Raw genomic sequence first — 19,991 nt, 5'->3', positions numbered from 1 at the left:
CATCATTTCTTTTTGAATAAGTGAGCCAGCTCCACTTACATTATTTCCCCATTAATTAACTTTCTGTAGGTGTTTTCAGGGAATGTGAAGTTTTCCTTTATAGGCAGTGGCCCTCTGCTTACCAGATCAGTCCTTTCTGAGTCAGACAGGATAGATGACAACATCAGTGGATGCACGTGCTGGGAAGTGCTCCTCGCATGCAGAGGATGGACCTGATGAAAGATGAAAATAATAATAAAAGCTAGTCATGTTAGATGTCATATTAGAAGGTAATGCAACTGTCTGTCAAAAACAAAGGCATGGTTTATCCATATAAATATATTGATCTGGGATTGTTGAAAAATCATCATCAGCTGTAGCACTGGCACTTGGGGCAGGTGGCATCGATTGTGCCCCACGTCCAAAATATTTCAACAGTGCTCCTAGGGAAGTTTCATAAGAGTACATATTTGACAGAACAGAATGTTATTTTCTCAACACAAACTATTATACACAGCAGCAAGTCATCTCTTAATCTATAACAGCTAACTGAGGCATAATGATATTGGGATATGATAGCAAAGACCCCAAAATGGTAGACTAATGTAAATAATGTTAAGTTGTTATCAGTACAAAGTTTATGGAACAGAAGCTTATTTTTATTACAAAAAATATATACCCAGGAAAGTTATTTTTACACAGAAGACAAAAACTTTAATCTAAAACTAGCTAAGTAATATGTTGTACTATAATATATTAAGATGTCAATGGTATTTACGGATGATTAATCAAACTTTCCTAAAAAGGAAGATATGCTACATAGGCTATGTTAACTAACTAGCCAGCTAATGTTAGCTCGTAACTTAGCCTAGCTACTTAACATGCCTTTATCGTTTTTAGATTCAAATACATTCCCTTGTCTTATCAAAAGTTAGCTTTATGGACCTTTGGAGACTAAAAATGTTCATAATATATTATACAAACTTCAGATCAGGGTCTTTTTATTTTTTGCTTTTTCTATAGAATTAAATAATGAATAATAAAAAGTTATTTGTGGAACTTAGAAATGTTTTTTCTCTTCCTCTGTTTTCTTCTTTTTCCTTTTCTTTGCATCAGAGGATATGTTCTTTTTTTGTGACATTGCTGTTTTGCTGTCTGAATGTGCTTGCATCCTGCAGCCCATTAACATAATATTGCGTTTTTGTATAATTACCATTGTCCATTGACAGTATAATCACAAATTTTTTTAAAAACAAAATAAAAAAATTCCATGTGCTCTTGGGGGCCCCCTGGTGGCCACCGGGGCCCTAAGCAGCCGCTTAGTTCGCTTATGCCTTGGGCCGGCTCTGGTTTGAGGTATACATGTTTGTCTATTATCACCAGCTGCATCCCGTGCATTTTAAGTCTAGGCCTTCAGTGTGATTCATGCCATTAAGACAACACAGTTTCACAATGAATAAGATGCCTTCATCTTCCATCACATGGCAGTCAACTAATAATACCAACTGACATTTTAAAAACACGTCCACGCACGAAAGCCAGAACCAAGGAGGTCTAATACCAAGAAAAAGCTCTCTAATAATATTTGCGATTTAAATGTTGCTTGCAATACAATTTGTTTCATCAGGGTACACGTTACTTTTCAACACTTGATCTGACACTGAATGCTCCAGCAGCCTAATTTACACTTAGAAAACTCCTGATGTTGCGATAACAATGCAAAAAGCACTTAACAATTTACTTGAAGTGCAAATCAGTCCTCCTTTCCTGTTTAATTAATCAATCGCAAGATCATGCAGAACATCTCATGTTTTTAAATCCATAAGGATCGCTTTCGTAACGGCAATACCAGCAGTGATAACAGCCGACTCAAATCAAAATACTGTCACACTACCATCTACACAAGTGCAACAGTAGGTGAAAGTCTTGTGTGCAGTTCTGAGCAACATAGCAGTCATGACAGTGACGAGACATATACCAATTTACAATAAACAACATATTTACACAACACAATTTAGACATCTAATATACACAACTACACAACACAATAATAATATACAATGTACCATAAACAATACACACAATATAGAATACACATACAATAAAAAATAAAAATAAAGAGTATATAAAAAATATATATACAGTAGTTGTATTGAGGAGAATATAATTATGACAGTCCAGTGTGAGATGATTAATAAAGTGCAGTGCTGATGTATATGACATTTCTGCAAGATCTTGCGCTCTTCACTTTCAAATTACTTACATCAGATTACGTCAATTAAGGCCAGCTAGAAGGCCTGGACTGGGACATATCCTAAAGACCACACCCACAAGAACAAATAAGTCAAATCTGATTGGCTGATGAATCTGACAATCTGACTTTAGATGCCTATTCACTGCAGTGTTGGAGGATTCTGTGGCAATTATGAAGGCCTGACACCAGACTCACGCACTGCTTCGGCTTCGGGCATGCGATTTGTGAAAAAGTTAGCACACTTTGCTTGTAAGCATCGAGGAATAAATTCTGATTGGATAATTTTTTATCCAATCAGATAACCCTCACCCAGGATGGGACCTAATCTGGTGGAGATGGGGTGGGATGGGGGGTGAAAACATGGAAGTATGTGAACAATCAGAGGCAGCTAGCAGGCTTATAGATGGAAGCTATGTTGTGATTGAATGAGATGCCTGATAGAATGAATCATGAGATCTTGCTGCTAGAACTACGCTTATGCTTACATTTCCAGTGTGATCATTTTGGATCACCATGTCAAACCAAGAGTCACTGATAGTATGAAGAATGTCCTACAAGACATTTATATCCCAAAAAAATATGTCGTCTGTGCAAGTAGCATTTTCACAGACATAGCTGGACCTTCAATTCATGTTTACAGACAAGTGAACTTAAAAGGGTGAATGTCAGAAGCCAAACATTTTCTGTGAAATCAAACCAAAGTAAGCTCTGAATGTAAATTGTTATTGTATGCTTTCCGCAGTGACTCATGGTACCCAAGAACACAGTTTTGCACACAGCTTTTGAATGTACTGTCAACAAAATTGGATTTGATTTATTTCCAACCAAAAATAAATAAATAAATGACAAATCCTCCATTGATGACTTCTTGTATTGTTAAAAATCTGTGCTAATCTCAGCACAGCTAAAGCACACAGTTACAATTCCTATCCGGACAAAAGGAAGCTATATAACAACATACATTGCTCCAAAACAGGCGAGCCAAGAGCCAAGCAAAGAGCTTATGTTGATTAATGAAGATTAATGATTAATGACATGACAGGACACCTTTAAACATATTTTACTTTGGAAATCTACTCTTATTCAAATCTGTCCACAAATACTCTTAATTAGTCAAAGCTGTGCTGCAGTTGGTAGTGCTTTTGACATATACTGTAAAGGCCATTACACACATGCAGCGACTTCCAGCGACAAAGTGACACAATCCCATTAATTTATAATGAGAGCTGGCGACTTCTGGCGACATGAGCGACAGCAATCTCTGGTGACTAGATGTGGGCACGGCGAGCGACACGACAAAGTTCAGAAAAGTTTAACTTTATGCAAATAGTGAGCGACATTCGGGAACAACAACCAATAGGAGTGAAGGCGTCGTTCAGTGGAGCTCACATCATTCGTCCTTTGAGATAATGGAGTCGAGTGCAGACACGACAAGACAGAGGAGAAATTGTCATTTCTAGGAGCATTTTTAATGTTCTACATGAGTTGCCTGTAACCATATACAGTACATGGAAATAATAAAAAATGATGAGTGGAAAGAAAAGTTTTGGCAGTCTGAGTGAGTTTGATTCGTAAATTGATAGTTTGTTCATCTTGTTAGTGATCTGATGCAATGGGCACTGCTGCAATTCATATTAAAACACTATCCCCTGCAGAATGTTTCTTTTACATTTATGCATTTGGCAGACACTTTTATCCAAAGCGACTTAGGGACAAGATAACTGATTATTTGTCAAAATAGAATGACATTTTAGAAATGATTGTCAGTTTGAGTGGGTTAGAGATGTACATTTTGTACATAGATCACTAATCTGGTTAATGATTAAATGCACTGAGCGCTGCTGTAGTTTATGTAACAACAGCAGAATGTTAGAAAATGAATTCCTTGTCAAATTAGAATTAAATCTTGGTTTTCATCTTATCTCTGATCACAATTTGTAATGATATGGCCAGACAAGCAGCCACCAATAAAGAGCAACAGCAATAGGAAAGCCCAGGAGTGACTTAATAGTAGCGACTAGCGGCGATAAAGTCGTAGTGTGTGTACTAGGCTTAAGAGCCACTGGCTCACGGGCGACCAAGGTTTGAGTCATGTGCTAACTCCACCTCTCTTCTTCAACTTTCTGTCTCTCTTATCTGTCCTATAAAAATAAAGGCTAAAAAGCCAACACAAAAAAATGCACTTAAGACAATGTACTAAAGGCACTAAAATCCTATTGTTGTAATATGCATATTGATTAAGGCCCTCAAAAATGACTGGTGTGCCAACTTGCTAAATAAACTACAGCATGGAATAAGACACATATCAATGAATGACATCCCCATGGTGTGTGAAAATCTTTTCACAGACTGCATTAAGCTAACAGATCTTTCTAACAGTATCTGTCTCTGTGTTAGAAAATGAGGTTGTCAGATATCCTAATAAGAGAGCAGCTGTAAGATGTTTAACACAAGAGTCCATCTTCCAAACTGGACAAGTCCATTCAGTTTGCTGTCTGTTGATGAAATTCGTGCAAGGTATTTCAGCCTAGCCAAAGTCAATGCGTGGTCGATATTCAAGCACCATTGGGTAGGCCTGGAGAAAAGGACACATTGTAGATTCATTACACTCCAAAGTCTTTAATGACATGGTTCACAATTAAATATTTTACACTTAGGAACCTATTATTGTGACATTACATGTATTAAGCTTCCCACACTTTTTGACCAATACATTTCCTTGACTTTTCCAGTCATTTGGGACTTATTAAAAAACACTGATAAATATTTAGAACAAATATTTCTAGCCAGGGCAATATTTTAGAGCTGAGCCAAACTAGAAAATACTGTGTGTATTCGAGGAACATCCATAACTTTTCCATTCAGGGCTGGAAACCACAATATTTATGTTACCTGATTATGGGAGCCCTGACATACATTTTTATATATATGTTTCATTGAGAAAACAATGATATGCTACTGTTATTTATTGATTGCAATTGGTAAACTGGTGTTAACTGCAATAGTTCTTAATCTGATTATGGAAAATACAAATATTTTTTATTTGGGCCTGAGAATGTGAGAACATCTTCACAGCAGTATCTACCAGGTTAGTCACATGAACACAAAAAAGACTCTTTCACAAGGACACTTAATGGCACCTATCAGAGATGATCATTTAGCTATATTTGAAATGAGATGAAGGAGATTTTTCTGCTTATATGAGATGGGGGCTCTTTCTGATCCAATTCAGTGCAATTTCATTCTCATCTTGCTATCATCATACTATAAGGAGCAGGTGAGAAAAATATTTTAGCAAATTTTGTCAGTCCAAGGGGACATGAATCTTAAGTGCATTATGCGAATCATTCTTGAAACTCAGATGTTGATCTCAGGATCTGAAGCAGCCATGGAAAAATTATCTAAATTTACAGAATAGACCATCTGTACTTCTGTACTCAGTGGTTAGCATTGTCGCCTCACAGCAAGAAGGTCCTGGGTTCGAGTCCCATTCAAACTAGGGCCTTTCTGTGTGGAGTTTGCAAACACCCTGTGTTTTCATGGGTTAAATTGCCCTGTGTGAATGAGAGTCCCCCAGCCACTGGGGATTGTGTCAGGAAGGGCATCTGGCGTAAAACTTGTGCCAAATCAAATATATCTGTATGCGGACTATATTCTCATGGCTTACATTTTCTCGCCGAATCCTCCAGCGGGTCATGTAGATGAACTCCATGGTATGGTCTTTGCCCATGATCTCACCATTGCATAGAACGTCTAGCTGCAGAAAGAGTTAGCGACTGTCAGATTAACTTTATTGTAGAGTAGACTAAAACTGCCGAAGAAAGCTCATTCAACCCAAAAATAAGCATGATCAGCATGCACAAGAAAGCTAAAGGGATATTAACAAAATAAAAAACAACATAAAACATCCTAGTTGTACCAATATGCTTTTTATGCCAAGGAATGGTGGTCACTTAAATAGACATTCAAAAGATGTTCAGGTGTTACCTCATAAGAAGTCGGAAGATTTAACTTCAGACTTAAAAACTTTTTGATTGTTCCAATAGTCACTCTAGATGAGCAGCAAATATATTTTTTCATTAAGCCCTGGAAAACAAAGCAAAAAGAAAAAGTGTTTTTGGCCTGCTCAACAACAGTGAACCATTAGATAGTTGTCAAACATGTTGATGTCATACAACTAATGGCATTCATAGGTTGATTCAACGGTATTCAGAATAAATTTGATGGAAAATGTTTAGCGTCATCACGTTTATGAATTGCAGTTTAATAAAAACAGGTGGAGGAGAGATATATAATTCAACGTGGTTGACCTTAACAATGTTCTCCCCCATTTGGCCATTGTTCCACAAGCAGTCTAGACAGATGGCTATCTGCGGATCACTCCTGTGGTAGTCTCCATCACCTTTATCATCCTCCTCATTATCTAGTTTGGCTCTCTTACATATAGGGCCATCCTCTGAAATAAGAATAAGACAAAAACAGTGGTGCAAATGTTAAAGAAATGTAATATTTAAAAAAATCTGAACGTTCATTTCAGACACAATTGGACATTTGCCAACCAATCATACTTTCCATTTCAGTAAGGGGCGGGCCATTTCTAGCATCTACAGTGACATGCAGACTATAATTTGAACTGTATATTTACATTGCTGCTAGCCTGCTAAATGTAAAAATAGTTGTGTGTTTAAATACAACTTATGTAATTAAACTTTGTGAAAGTATTACGTGTCCAGATACCAAATTAATTGATATTATATAAAAATTATCTGACTTTTAAGGCACGGTCACACATTGCTTGTCATTGCGAAATTCCACGGGTGAAATAGAGTCATCTCAATGGGAATCCACTAGATTGTAATTTATGCGTGATGAACTTCTGGTGGCAAAGAATTTCCTCGAGATGATTGTGGGCTTTGTTGGCCACGGTTCTCTGATTGGGAAACTGTTCTCTGCTGTACCATAGGTAATGTAGTTGTTTACCATGAATCCCATTATTAAACATGATTGTTAAGCAATGAAGTTGAAGTAATGCAGTGGGATGTCTTCAACAGAAGCATATACAATCGATGAACAGCCTCAGAGCTAAAAGGTCTGTCTTTAAATGATTATAAGTAATCGTTGAAAATTAATACATCCAAGGAAAAATTCACAGTATGCCAACCTCTTCTGTCACTACTATAACCTCTTTTGTTCCTACCCTCACCTATGGTCATGAAGGCTGGCTCATGACCGAAAGAACTAGGTTGCGAGTACAAGCGGCCGAAATGGGCTTCCTCAGAAGGGTGGCGGGCTCCTCCCTTAGAGATAGGGTGAGGACCTCAGTCATCCGTGAGGAGCTCGCAATAGAGCCGCTGCTCCTTTGCGTCGAAAGGAGTCAGTTGAGGTGGTTTGGGCATCTGGTAAGGATGCCCCCTGGCCGCCTCCCTAGGGAGGTGTTTCAGGCACGTCCAGCTGGGAGGAGGCCTCAGGGAAGACCCAAGATTAGGTGGAGAGATTACATCTCCACACTGGCCTGGGAATGCCTCGGGGTCCCCCAGTCAGAGCTGGTTAATGTGGCTCAGGATAGGGAAGTGTGGGGCCCCCTGCTGGAGCAGCTGCCCCCGCGACCAGACATCGAATAAGCGGTTGAAGATGGATGGATGGATGGAGATTATAAATGTGGTTTTAAGCATTAAGAATTGCTTACAACTGCAAACATTTACAAGTTGCCTTTTTGACTCCAACCATTATGAAAGTCATTCATGTTGGCTTATACATTGAGCACAAGGGCTGTAGATTGAGAAGTTTACTGTATCACTGTCTACTGCCGACAAGGCAGTTCCTTTCTAAGAATGCACCCTAACTATCTGGAATCTCCTAAATGACTTATACGAAGCAGTCTACATAGGCACCACCTATTTTAATGTTCACTCACATGAAGCAAACAGAATACGTGACTACACTCTCAGTTCCGGATACAATATACTTTTGTATTAGCACACGTTGCTGAGTTTAGGCCATCTTGTATTAATATAACAGTTTGCACACACAAAAATTGGGTGAACTAGAAAGTCTGATTAGATTGAACTAATTTTCAAATAAATAATCACACCTATGATGCCTTAAAATCCTGTTTATGTAGGCCGCTCACTAGGGTTTGGAACAGAGTTACAGACTGTGGTAGATTTACAGTATATTAGTTGTGAAGACAATATTTCAAAGGGAACAAAATTGACACTAGAAGTCTAATGACATCAAAAGTGTAAATGCTGATACGGCAAAGTAACCTGGCCCATTATGGAGTTATAAATGTGCCAAAATTCTGCACAAAAAGGTTGTGTGTGCAAGATGATATTTTGAGCGTGCAAAAATAATACATTTGCATGTGCAATATGATATTTTGAGAGCACAAGATGATATTTTGATCGCACAAAAAGTTATTATGTACGCACTTGAACTTTTTTATATGCGTTTTGCAAAGCAATGTATCTTCTTGCAAGATTAATACATTTTTTGCGTGTGCAAGATCTCATTTGTACTCTTTTCTTGTATGCTCCCCACGTGCACTCATAACTTTAGACTGCTCATTTGCTTTTCCGACCTTATTCCGACAAATTCCGCCAGCAACCATGAACATCTCAGTGTAAATGTAGCAGAAGACCCAACAGGCACAATGCTCCAAGTTCAGTACACACTTTATATTCTGTATGCAGTAATCATTACAAAAGATATTTACCCCATGGATTATAGATACACCAGGAATAATGTAAGGCTTAACTTACTGTAATGTATGTTATTCAAAATATAGTAGCCTAGGATAATGCAATGCTAAGGATTTCTTTCTATTTTTATTTTTTCACATTTCTGCAGTCTCAGACAATTAAGGTTCAATATACTGTACATTTAATGTGCCCCAAACTATGACAGGAGCCATAATTAGCCTCTTTTCTTCCATTTCTTCTCATTAATAAATTTTGCCAGAAGGGTTGTGGTAGAATGCATAAACCTTGTAAAAACAGCATACTGAACATTTCAAGATCCACAGCTTTGGAATGCAAAACTATTCACTTCTCCTCTTCCTCTTGTTTTTATTCTCAGCATGATCTGTGTTCAAGACAGCCAATAAAAATGTACTAGCTCATCTATGATTGGCTTAAATTCTGGCAGATTATAATGATGTGACCTTGTTGAGCAAACAAGCAGTCTATGAGCACATGCAAAGTGGGTATGAGGTAAGATCTTGCACATGCAAAAACAGTGTTACGTAAATTTCAGAATTCTGTGCAAATTCACATTAAAATAAACTTTATTCAAATACAAAATGTATGTTTTGTTTTCTCAAAGTGAATTCATCTTAGCAAGAAATAAATTGCTTTACAAAACATGCAAAATATATTTTTGTGCACTCAAAATATCATCTTGTGTCACACGCAAAGTGTCACGAATTATTGTCCTGTCTCGTGTTTTGTACCTTCTTTGTGTGAGCACACGTGTCCGGATGTTAGTGACAGCCGTGTGCGAGTTACCGCTGTGTGCCCTCCGGTGATGTCACGGTCCTGTCACCTCATCAGGTTAGGTTTTTGTCTGACGAGGACCGTGGCATCATCGTTCCCTGTTTGTTTTTTTTTCACAGCGTATTTTTGTTCATGTGTTTCAGGTGACGCTGGCATGCAGAATCAGCGTTTCCATGGCAACCCTAATTGTTGCCATGGGAACGCTGATCATGCCAACTTTCAGCTGCGAGCGGCTCCTGCCCTTTGTTTGTTTCCTGCTTATTTAAATCCCTCGTTTGTCATGTCCGAGGCTGGATATGCTGTTTGTGCTCTCAAGCAGCTTACCTTGCTCTCTTTGTCTAGTTGGTGCGGTCTCATGTATCTGTTGGTTGCCTATCTCTGCCCACGTGTCGGAAAGTATGGTTACCTTCCAGTTTGCTGTATGCCTGTCCTCACCAACCACGAGTCACCAGTGGAGGATTCCTCGTCTCTGCCCACATGTTGGGAATACGACTGCCATCCTTCACCCAGGCTTTGTTCTCTGCACCACACCAGGGTTCAATGGACACTTCCTACAGATCTGCTCCTGACTTCCACAACGTACGAACTACGAACCACTGTGTCTACAAACACACTCCTCCTTTGTCCACTGCACGGCCACTACACGCACTAAGAATCTTTACTGACATTTTCTGTTGTTAATAAATCCTTTGCACTGTTCTTTTGCTTTTGGGTCACTTTGCCTCGCTCTGACACAAAGTATACATTTGCACACCAAAACATGTTGTACTCTCAAAATACCATATTGCGTGCTCAAAATATCATTTTTATATTATATCCATAGCCCATGAGTTCACTCACACAGGACTGACCCAAAGCCAGGAGAGACAAAAGCTAAAAAATAAGACATTAGCTTAGCAGGTAGTATGGTTAGTATGTCACATACCATCAACTTTTTCTTTTGACTTGTTTCTCCTCCAGAATTCAATCTCTTGCTGCAATTCCTCTGGATGGAAGACAAACAGGAGATAACAAATTAACAATAAAATAACAAATTTTAATGCTTGTTGATATTTAGTATTTGTGTATGAGACAAAGGTTGCTTGACTGAGATTATGTTATATCAAGCAAATGCTTACTTTCTCTAAGACCAGGCACAAGTTTGAATATGATTTCTTCTAAAGTGTTATCCAGCCTTTTAACAAAAAGAAAAAATTTGTATACAAGGAGAGAAAAGATGGTTATGGTACTACAGTAGAGTGCAGAAATGTGAGCTACCAAAGAAATAACAGGTGAGCCATGCTGATGTCCTTTCAACACTATTAGATTATGTTCTTGTTATGTTATAATGTATGGTGTTGGGGTGGAGATGTATCACAGGTGTGGAGAAGCAATACTGCACTGAGTCAGTCTCACAGCTGACATTCTGGCTCCAGCAAACAGTCTGGCTGTTCCCTGGAATGCTTCCCAACCAGGATAAAATTCACTGTCACTTTACGACCCCACAATACCCAAAACCAGACAAATGTGGTTCATAATTCTTTCCTTCAAAATTCACTTTCTTAATCTGATATTTCTTCTTTATCTTAACATCCTTAAAGGGATAGTTCACAAAAAATAATCATTCTCTTGCCATCCCAGAAGTGTCTGACTCTCTTTCTTCTGCTGAACACCATTGAAGGATTTTAGAAGAATATCTCAGCTCTGTATGTCCATTTAATGCAACTTAATGGTGGCAAGAACTTTGAATCTTAGAAAAGCACATAAAGGCATCATAAAAGTAATCCATAAGACTCCAGTGGTTAAATCCATACTGCACCTTCTGAAGCGATATGATAGGTGTGGGCGAGAAACAGATCAATATTTAAGTCCTTTTTTAATATAAATCTCTATGTTTTACTATCTCCGACCAGTATAGGGATATGCATGAAGAATCCGAATCACCAAAAAACAAAAGAAGAAGAACGTGGTAGTGAAAGTGGATATTTATAGTAAAAAAGGGAAAGGACTTAAATATTTATCTGTTTCTCACCCAATCTTACAGATTACTTTTACAATGCCCTTATGTGATTTTTTTTTTGCTGAGCTGATATATTCTTCTAAAATCCTTCATTTGTGTTCTGCAAAAAAAAAAAAAAAAAACATACACATCTGGGATGGTATGATGTTGAGTAAATTATGAGAGAATTTTCATTTTTGGGTAAACTATCCATTTAAAACAAGAAACAAAATCCTCAAGAAGCAAAATTGTGCAAAATAAGAGTTGATTTCAGATAATATTTCTAGAACTTACATTTTTCCCCATTTTCTTGTTTTAAGCATATAACACCAATCTAAATGTTTGTAGATTTATACTTAAAACAAGAAAAACTGGGTTATGACAATAGGGTAAAAAATAAAATACTATTTAAGACGTTTTTTCTGAAATACATTTTTTTTTAAATCCTAAATTTGATGTCATTTTGCTTCTCAGGTAAATGTATCTTCCTTTAAAAATGCTCATAAATTGTCTTGCAGGAAAACAAGACAAAAATTCTGATAAAGAAATTATTATTTCTTCATTTTGGCAGTGTACTGATCTACTGTATGTAAAATATGAGTTGTGTTCTGGCCTAACACTTCTATTTCTCTTCACGATCCAAATTTAAAACCTGTCAATTAACTGCTGATAGGTTTTTGCTTGATCTTAGTTTGTATTGTGATCTGTTCTGCAATGCTGCACTGCATCTGAACCTAGACCAGTTGAAGTAGACTTTCTGAAGAGGTTTTGTCTTAGTAGTAGGTTGTAATGGATCAATGTGGTTTACCTTAACATCTCCACAGGATTTGTTTCATGAACCTGGATACCACATTTTGGACACTCATTGCTGTCCTCAAAATGTTGCACTATACAGCTTTTACAAACTGTTCAGAAGTGAGAGAGAGGGACAGAGATCAAGAGAGAAAGAAAAGAGAAATTATTTTGAAGTGTATTGGAGCATACAAACTTCACTCTTCAATGAACATTTTAAACTAGATAAAAAGCTACAGCTTTTTAAAAAGCTGTATCTGTTGAGTAACTGCATAATGATGGGCTCTGTCTAACCCTTTCAGGGTTCAGCCACTTTGGTTAGTTATTAATTTATCATCATTGTGGTTGAGCTCTGACATTCATATTTAGTGTCTTGTTTAGTCTGTGTCTTGTTTGAGAATGCATGACTTGCCTTATTGGCATCATCATGAGTCCTCGTGTCTTGTATGTTATTGGCATGAGTGCATTGCTCTTTTTGTCATCTTGACAGCATGCACTCGCATCAATGTTCGTGTCTGTCTCTCGAGGCCTTAGGCCTGCTTTGCGTTGCACTCGCTTTGTGCTGTGTGTATGGGTCGCAATCTGCCTTCACGGTGTACTGAGGTTTGGTCACTTCGGTCTGTGCATGTTGCCTTGTAGTTGCTGGTGATATGTGCTTTTGTCATTTGTGTGTTTGTTTCTGTGAGAGTGCGTGGCTTTATTTTGTTTCTGTATTGCCTCATGTCTCTCAGTCTTCCGTCATGTCACGCCTTATGTCTCTCTCTTTCTTTTGTTTTGCAGGTGCCGCAATGATCTCAGCCCAGTTGCCCTGAATACTTCATTACCTTGTTAGCTGATCACTGCAACACCTGTTCTCCATGTTTTACCTCCTGATTTCTCTCCCATATATTCTCCCTGTGTGCTCTGTCTTGTGCCAGTTCGTTGTCTCTGTTTAGTCATATCGGTCAAGTCATGTTTATCTACAGTCTAATCTTTTCGGTCATGTTTGTAATCTGTCTGTAGTTTATGTATCTCTTTTGTTTCTCCATTATTTCTGGTTCCTGTTTTGTTTTGTTTTGTTATCATATTGGATTTGTTTAGTTTTCTCTCCACCGTGAGAGTTTTGTGTTCTTTTTTCTTTAAATTTATTAAAATCCCATCTTGTGCTCTTGTGTTTGGGTCCTCCTCACTTCACGCTTTCAGAGATCCATGACAAACCCAACCTGCAGCACAAATGGCAGAGCATGGTACTAGAAGCGATGCCAAGGTCATGGGATCGATTTCCAGGGAACACACATACTGATGTATTTTATGCATTGATTGATAGCACTGATGTAAGCTGCTTCGGACAAATAAAGTGTCTGCCAAATCCATACATGTAAATGTAACCACACTCTGTTAACTCTCTGCCTTTATGGACATTTCAATGACTGCCAGGGTGAGGTACATTTGTATCCCACAATCTCTCTGATCCCCTTCTACATTGTGCAGTTTACTGAAAGAATGACTATAGACTACAATTAAAACCAGTGTCTACAAATTAACATTTAGATAAACCTTTAGCTGATGCTGTCTTGCCAGAGAAATACCTATCAAATTCCACAAGCAACACCACAGTAGTGACAGTGATTGGGACAAATACGTGAAAACTTAATTTAAAAATAAAAATACAAAATACCTCTATTTAAATGTATCAAAATAAAATACACAAAATACATTTAAAATCGGCCATTCAATGAAGTATCATTATTAGACTGAAATCTATCTATTCTGAATGCAAAGAACATTTTGGTGTACAACTCCATATAAACTTTTCATTTCGTTTCACCTACAATACCTCTTCAATCAATTAAAGACAATTATATATAAACAGGTACACTACATTATTACAAACTTACTTGGTGGAAAAGGCCAAATAGCAGCCATTTCTATGCGTATATATGTCCCAAGCAATCAGACTGTTGAACACTTGATCTATCAGGATCAATAATTAGCACTGCACTTTATTAATCTATAATCTCACACTGGACTGTCAACATATTCTCCTCAATATACTACTTCATATATATATATATATATATATATATATATATATATATATATATATATATATATATATATATATATATATTTCATATACTCCTTACTTATTGTATTCTATATTTTGTATTCTATATTGTGTGTATTGTATATAATTATCGTGTTGTGTAAGTATGTGTACATTTGATTTGTAAATTGTTTTGTGTAAGTATGTTGTTTATTGTAATTGGTATATGTCTCGTCACTGTCATGACTGCTATGTTGCTCGGAACTGCACACAAGAATTTCACCTACTGTTGCACTTGTGTACATGGTAGTGTGACAATAAAGTGATTTGATTTTGATTTGATTTGATTTGAGGTTACACTGCGGCCACCTATTACTAGTGGTGAACCCTATTAAATAAATCATGTGTAAACAGTGTGTACTTTTCTTGTGCTCTAGCAAGGAGTAATGCTTTACACACTTGACTAGCTAGCAAATACACAAGCAGTTGCTATAAACAACAACCGGTTAGCTAGCAAGACTGACTAACTAGCGCTAGTTCTAATGCTATTTTCCCCTTGCCAGTGCTCTTTTATTCCTTCATGTTAACTGAAGGCAAATCTGAACGATGTTCCATTTTAGCTTGCCAGCTAGCGATCTAGCTAGCGATTTCTTCACTGTTGACATGTATTGCATATGCTGGTAAGAAGTAGCTACCTTACTATTTTAATGGAAATTGCAGTAAAAAAAAAAAATACTATTGACAGCGATTATTATGTTTTTGCAACAAGTAGATTCGACCAACATCCTCAACTTATCTCATACTGCATTCCATTCATCTCGGAATGTCGGATTTTCCAACTGCCTACTAGGAAAAGTGCACTGGAATGCCACTTCAAGTAGGAATTCTAACTAATAATAACAAGTTCCGAGAACATGAATGACCCCACAAAGTCGTGGGAAAACGAGTGGAAAACTCTAAATTCTAGATTTGTGAGTTGGGATGTTGGAAGGGTTGTGTCGACATGAAAGATGATGAAAAGCAATGATTTAGCAAAATTATTTCAACTTCTGTCATTTATTTCAATAATACTAATTTGTTATATGACAACTAATGACTCATCCTTCACAGTTTGTTTTAAGCATATGAATTAATAATATGCTAGACACCATGCATTAATAAAACATATGTCATTTAAAAGTGATGCAGGTTTATTCGCTTTTGTTTATTCACTGGTACAACCGAAATAAAGGGCTTTTAACATCATTCATTGCTTTATTATTTAAGTTTTGGCTTCTTCCATATTTTGTTTCCAACATAAATGTGTGACATGTCGTTGTTATGAATGCCCGACTTGGAGGTACAAGCATCCTCTGTGTACTTGAAGGCAGCATCCGATTTCGCCGAGATACAGGTGCGTGACATCACACAAACATGTCGGCACCAGGGGAGATATACAGAGTAAGTGATAAACATTCACTTTTATTTAGCAATATCGATAAATGAGTCAAAGTTCCTGCATTACATGATATTAAAACTTGTTTAACAAATGCCTGCAGAAACAAGTGTATAAAACATGTTACTTTACACTCTCTTTTCATAAAAGTACACCTGTAGCAGAAATGCTAACGTTGCAGCATTGTTTATCAATTGGGTTGCTAGTAAACATCTCTGGTGACAGTCAAATACCTGCTAAGCTAACAGGAGCATTGCAGTTTTGTTTCCTTACATGTCATCTTCCGAGCATCTGGCAATAGAATGCCTTTATGGACAGAGATCAGAGATTTCAAGTAGGAATACCCCACATCCGACTTGAATGGAATGCAGCATGACTCCATATTTCCTTGCAGGAATGCAGAAAATTAGCTCACCCAATGAATGAAAGTTGTGGTTGGGGGAATTCCTGAACTAGTTGATACAGGAAATCAGCAGCCTAACAAAGAGGTTGACTGGTTTTGAAAATACACAAATACCAAATTTAAATGTATTTAAATACAAATTATATTTGATTTTTTTTCAAAGAATTAAAAATACAAAGTGCAAAATAGTAGTTTGTATTTCAAAAAGGTATTTCAAGTACATGTATCTGAAATGCTGCCCATCCTTGAGCAGTGAAAATGACCTTATTGCTCTGCACACACAGAGAGCTATCAACACACAAACAGTTTTTGCAGCTGACTAACATCATTGCTGATCTGCTGTTATGAGTGAACTGCTGAAAAGAATATGTTCTCTTAAAAATATCCAGTGCATAGTGTCGTCTATACAAATACCATTCTGAATAAATTAAAATCAATATTATTTTTATGCGATGATGAGTACACTCAAAACAGCATTAAAGGGACAGTTCACCCAAAAATGAAAATTCTCTCATCATTTACTCACTTTCATGCCATCCCAGATGTGTATGACTTTCTTTCTTCTGCAGAACATAAATAAGATTTTTAGAAGAATATTTCTGTTCTGTATGTCCATACAATGCAAATGAATGGTGACCTGAACTTTGAATCTCCAAGTCAATATAAAGTTAATCCATATAACTCCAGTGGTTAAATCCATGTCTTCAGAAGCGATATAGTAGGTGAGAAACAGATAAAAAATGTAAGTCTGAACATCTTTTTTTACTATCAATCTCCACTTTTACTTCCACATTCTTCTATTTTAATTTTATTTTTTTGCTGATTTATAGTTAATTGTTTGACTTAAACTTAAATATAGGTCTGTTTCTCACCAACACCTATTGTATTACTTCAGAAGTGTACTTTTTGGAGCTTCGAAGTTCTCACCACCACTTGCATTGTATGAACCTACAGAGCTGAGAAAAAATCTTTGTTTGTGTTCAGCAGAAGAAAGAAAGTCATACACATCTGGGATAGCATGAGTAAATGATGAGAGAATTTTTCTTTTTGGGTGAAATATCCCTTTAAGAGTTCAGCAGCAACTCTGTCTAACATATTCTCCAAATCAGATATTTCAACATATAATAATACAGAAGCATAATACATTTTACATATATATCACATATGTTATGCCATAATTAGATAATAAAAAACAGATACAAAACTGACTTAAGAAAAGAGTTTGAGTGCAAATAGCTTATGCATTGAGGAGGATATCTGTTGTCATGGTGACTGATGTACAGATGACAGGGTGAACTATAAATGAAAATGTGGGAGTTTTCAGATATGTCATGCCCCAATAACAAAGCATTTTTTTATTTATGTATATATGTATTTATTTATTGTTATATAAATTAAGTAAATTTACTTAGGCTATATCTGAATGTAAAAAAAATCGATGCCGTCCTTTATATCATTACATCTCTGCTTTGACACCAAATTTTCACTGACTCTCAAGATACTCACAGGTGTGCAGGCACTCTGTCACGGTGGCAGGCTTGATCAGGTACCCTTTACAGATATAACAGGTGATGAAATGATTGAAGTCCCTCACCAGGTGTTTCCTCTGTGGTGTCATCGTCACGATGAGGTAATGTAGGAGCGGTTGATGTAAGGATGAAGTGGATGGCAGATCCAAGCACTTTATTGCTCAAAGTTAAACTCTGCTGAATGGCCAAGGGTCAGAAATGAAGGGGGCTCGGGGCAAAAATGCCACCAAAAGTGACAAAAATGCACCTGCAATTCAAAACATTGGGAGCAAAAAAAAAAAAAACTGCTTATAATTATTATCATTACAACATCTGATATAGTTCTTAAATCTAATTCTAAGCCTAGTTTTACACATTATCACTTAAAATATAATTTGATGTTTATTTATTTTATAGATAGGAGGTAATATATTATATGTTAATGAATTGATTAAATTTAATAATTTGAATAAAAGGATGACACAATATATTTGTAAATGTTTAGGGAAAGAAATGCACTCATAAACATAAAAATAAACAAATAAATTACATTTAAATTCCCCTAAAAATCAAGGAGCCAATTATGGACACCTTATGGAAACGTTTATTTCGGACACTGGAAGGGACCATAGCTTCCTCTTCCTTCGTGACATAATGGGTAGGCTACTACATTTCCTTAAGACAGACCTTTCAATGTATATGAAAAAATTATGGTTTGAAAAATCACGAGCAAATAATTTTATATAATTTACAGTATGTACAGTAATATAAGTTTTTACAAAAATAAATAATAATAAACATTTTAATAAAATAATGCATTTTATTGGTTTTTGAGCAGGAAATGTTTATGTCTAGCTTTTGGTGCTTTTTAATGCCTAAGAAACTGAATGTACTTGGATTTGTTAGAATAGTCTGCAGGTGCATCAGAATAAATGCGCATTAAGCCCCGCCCCTGATCAAATCGAAAGCGAAGTGTCACAGAAGCGCTAACGACATTTCTGACTCACTCAATACATGTCTAATTCTAACTACTTGTGTGCTTCCATAACAACTTATAAAAAGTAATATGGAAAGTTTGGGGACCGAGCCATTTTGTGCCGTCTATATTTTGAAACAACATGTAGATCATTGAACGTATAATTTTAATCAGCATGTTGTGTTTAAGTATGACTCCTACTATCTGTAGTATCTAGACTTATATTAAAGGTGTTGAGAAATAGAGGTAAGAAGCAGTAGCTACTTTGTCGAACCTTATCCGTCGATATGTCTCAATTTATTCTCATTACGTTGTTTATTATAACACCCTCATGGAAATAATTGTTTATGAAATCAACTACCAAAACTACCCATCGTCGGCGTCACTCTATACGTCATCTTCCTGTAACATCGGCGTTGCGTTTACTGTACCTAGATAACGTGTGACAAGAAGCATCGAACGCACTCGTTTCAAACTGACTTACAGCTAGCTGCCATTTGTTCATGTGTCACTTTCTGTGAAGGAGCGCGAGCGTTTTTATCGCTCCATTGCGCACTAAATATCCAGCACTACCGTGACCACTACAACCCTACAGAGACAGACACGCTGACGGACTTGATATATGACACAAGACCGCATTCCCATCCCTCCCGAAACTTTACGATGAAGGGAGAGATACGCAGCTGCATCGTTTGATCTGGCAGTAACAACCATCTCTTACCTGCTACATGTCATGTGTCCATGTTGATGATGCGTATTGATTTTTACAAACAGAGGCTTGAACGCATTTGGACTGTTAGTATAGTGGCACAGAACACGGAACTGGTTTCTTTGAGATCATATGGGGAAGGGGGCGGAGGACTTTCCGTGTTCTTGTTTACGCATTGCTGTTTTATTCATTCCACGGTATATGGTCCGGAAAGTCTCTGATTGGACACAAACTAGGGGCAGCCTTCAATAACTGTACCGACTAGTACAGTAACAGTGGTTTATAAATGATGGAGCCCATTAGAATCCTTTTTCAGTGAAGATACATGTGCCAGTCAAGCTGGACGGTTCATTGATATGATTTTTGCCCTATTCAGGTTTTTTTATTTGGGTATACCTGCTATGAACATGGGACTTGCCCGTTGCAGACAGGTTTGCA

The 19,991-nt window shown here is 37.0% G+C and overlaps 1 protein-coding gene across 1 annotated transcript; it reads right to left on the bottom strand.

Annotated features, from left to right (window-relative positions):
- Window positions 1–1,777: 1,777 nt before the first annotated feature.
- LOC127633195 (polycomb group RING finger protein 5-B-like) lies at window positions 1,778–19,685 on the bottom strand. Its single transcript, XM_052112061.1, has 9 exons — window positions 19,566–19,685; window positions 17,867–18,136; window positions 12,513–12,609; window positions 10,845–10,900; window positions 10,652–10,711; window positions 6,544–6,689; window positions 6,221–6,319; window positions 5,901–5,990; window positions 1,778–4,808 (listed from the first exon to the last, which is right to left on the bottom strand). Exons 2-9 carry the CDS (start codon window positions 17,976–17,978, stop codon window positions 4,761–4,763), a joined length of 708 nt encoding a protein of 235 aa, XP_051968021.1. The 5' UTR covers window positions 17,979–18,136; window positions 19,566–19,685; the 3' UTR covers window positions 1,778–4,760.
- Between the last annotated feature and the right edge of the window lie 306 nt (window positions 19,686–19,991).

The sequence above is a fragment of the Xyrauchen texanus genome, chromosome 40 (genome assembly GCF_025860055.1).
Source record: "Xyrauchen texanus isolate HMW12.3.18 chromosome 40, RBS_HiC_50CHRs, whole genome shotgun sequence".
Classification (NCBI taxonomy): Eukaryota; Metazoa; Chordata; class Actinopteri; order Cypriniformes; family Catostomidae; genus Xyrauchen; species Xyrauchen texanus.
This window is presented reverse-complemented; position numbering and strand designations above follow the sequence as displayed.

Excerpts from the sequence above, each read along its gene's own strand:
- LOC127633195 (XM_052112061.1), bottom strand. The coding sequence starts at position 17,978 with ATGACACCACAGAGGAAACACCTGGTGAGGGACTTCAATCATTTCATC. Across the intron at positions 12,610-17,866 it reads GACAGAGTGCCTGCACACCT|TTTGTAAAAGCTGTATAGTG; the intron begins GTGAGTATCTTG and ends ACTTCTGAACAG. Across the intron at positions 5,991-6,220 it reads ATCTTCCGACTTCTTATGAG|CTAGACGTTCTATGCAATGG; the intron begins GTAACACCTGAA and ends CTCTTTCTGCAG.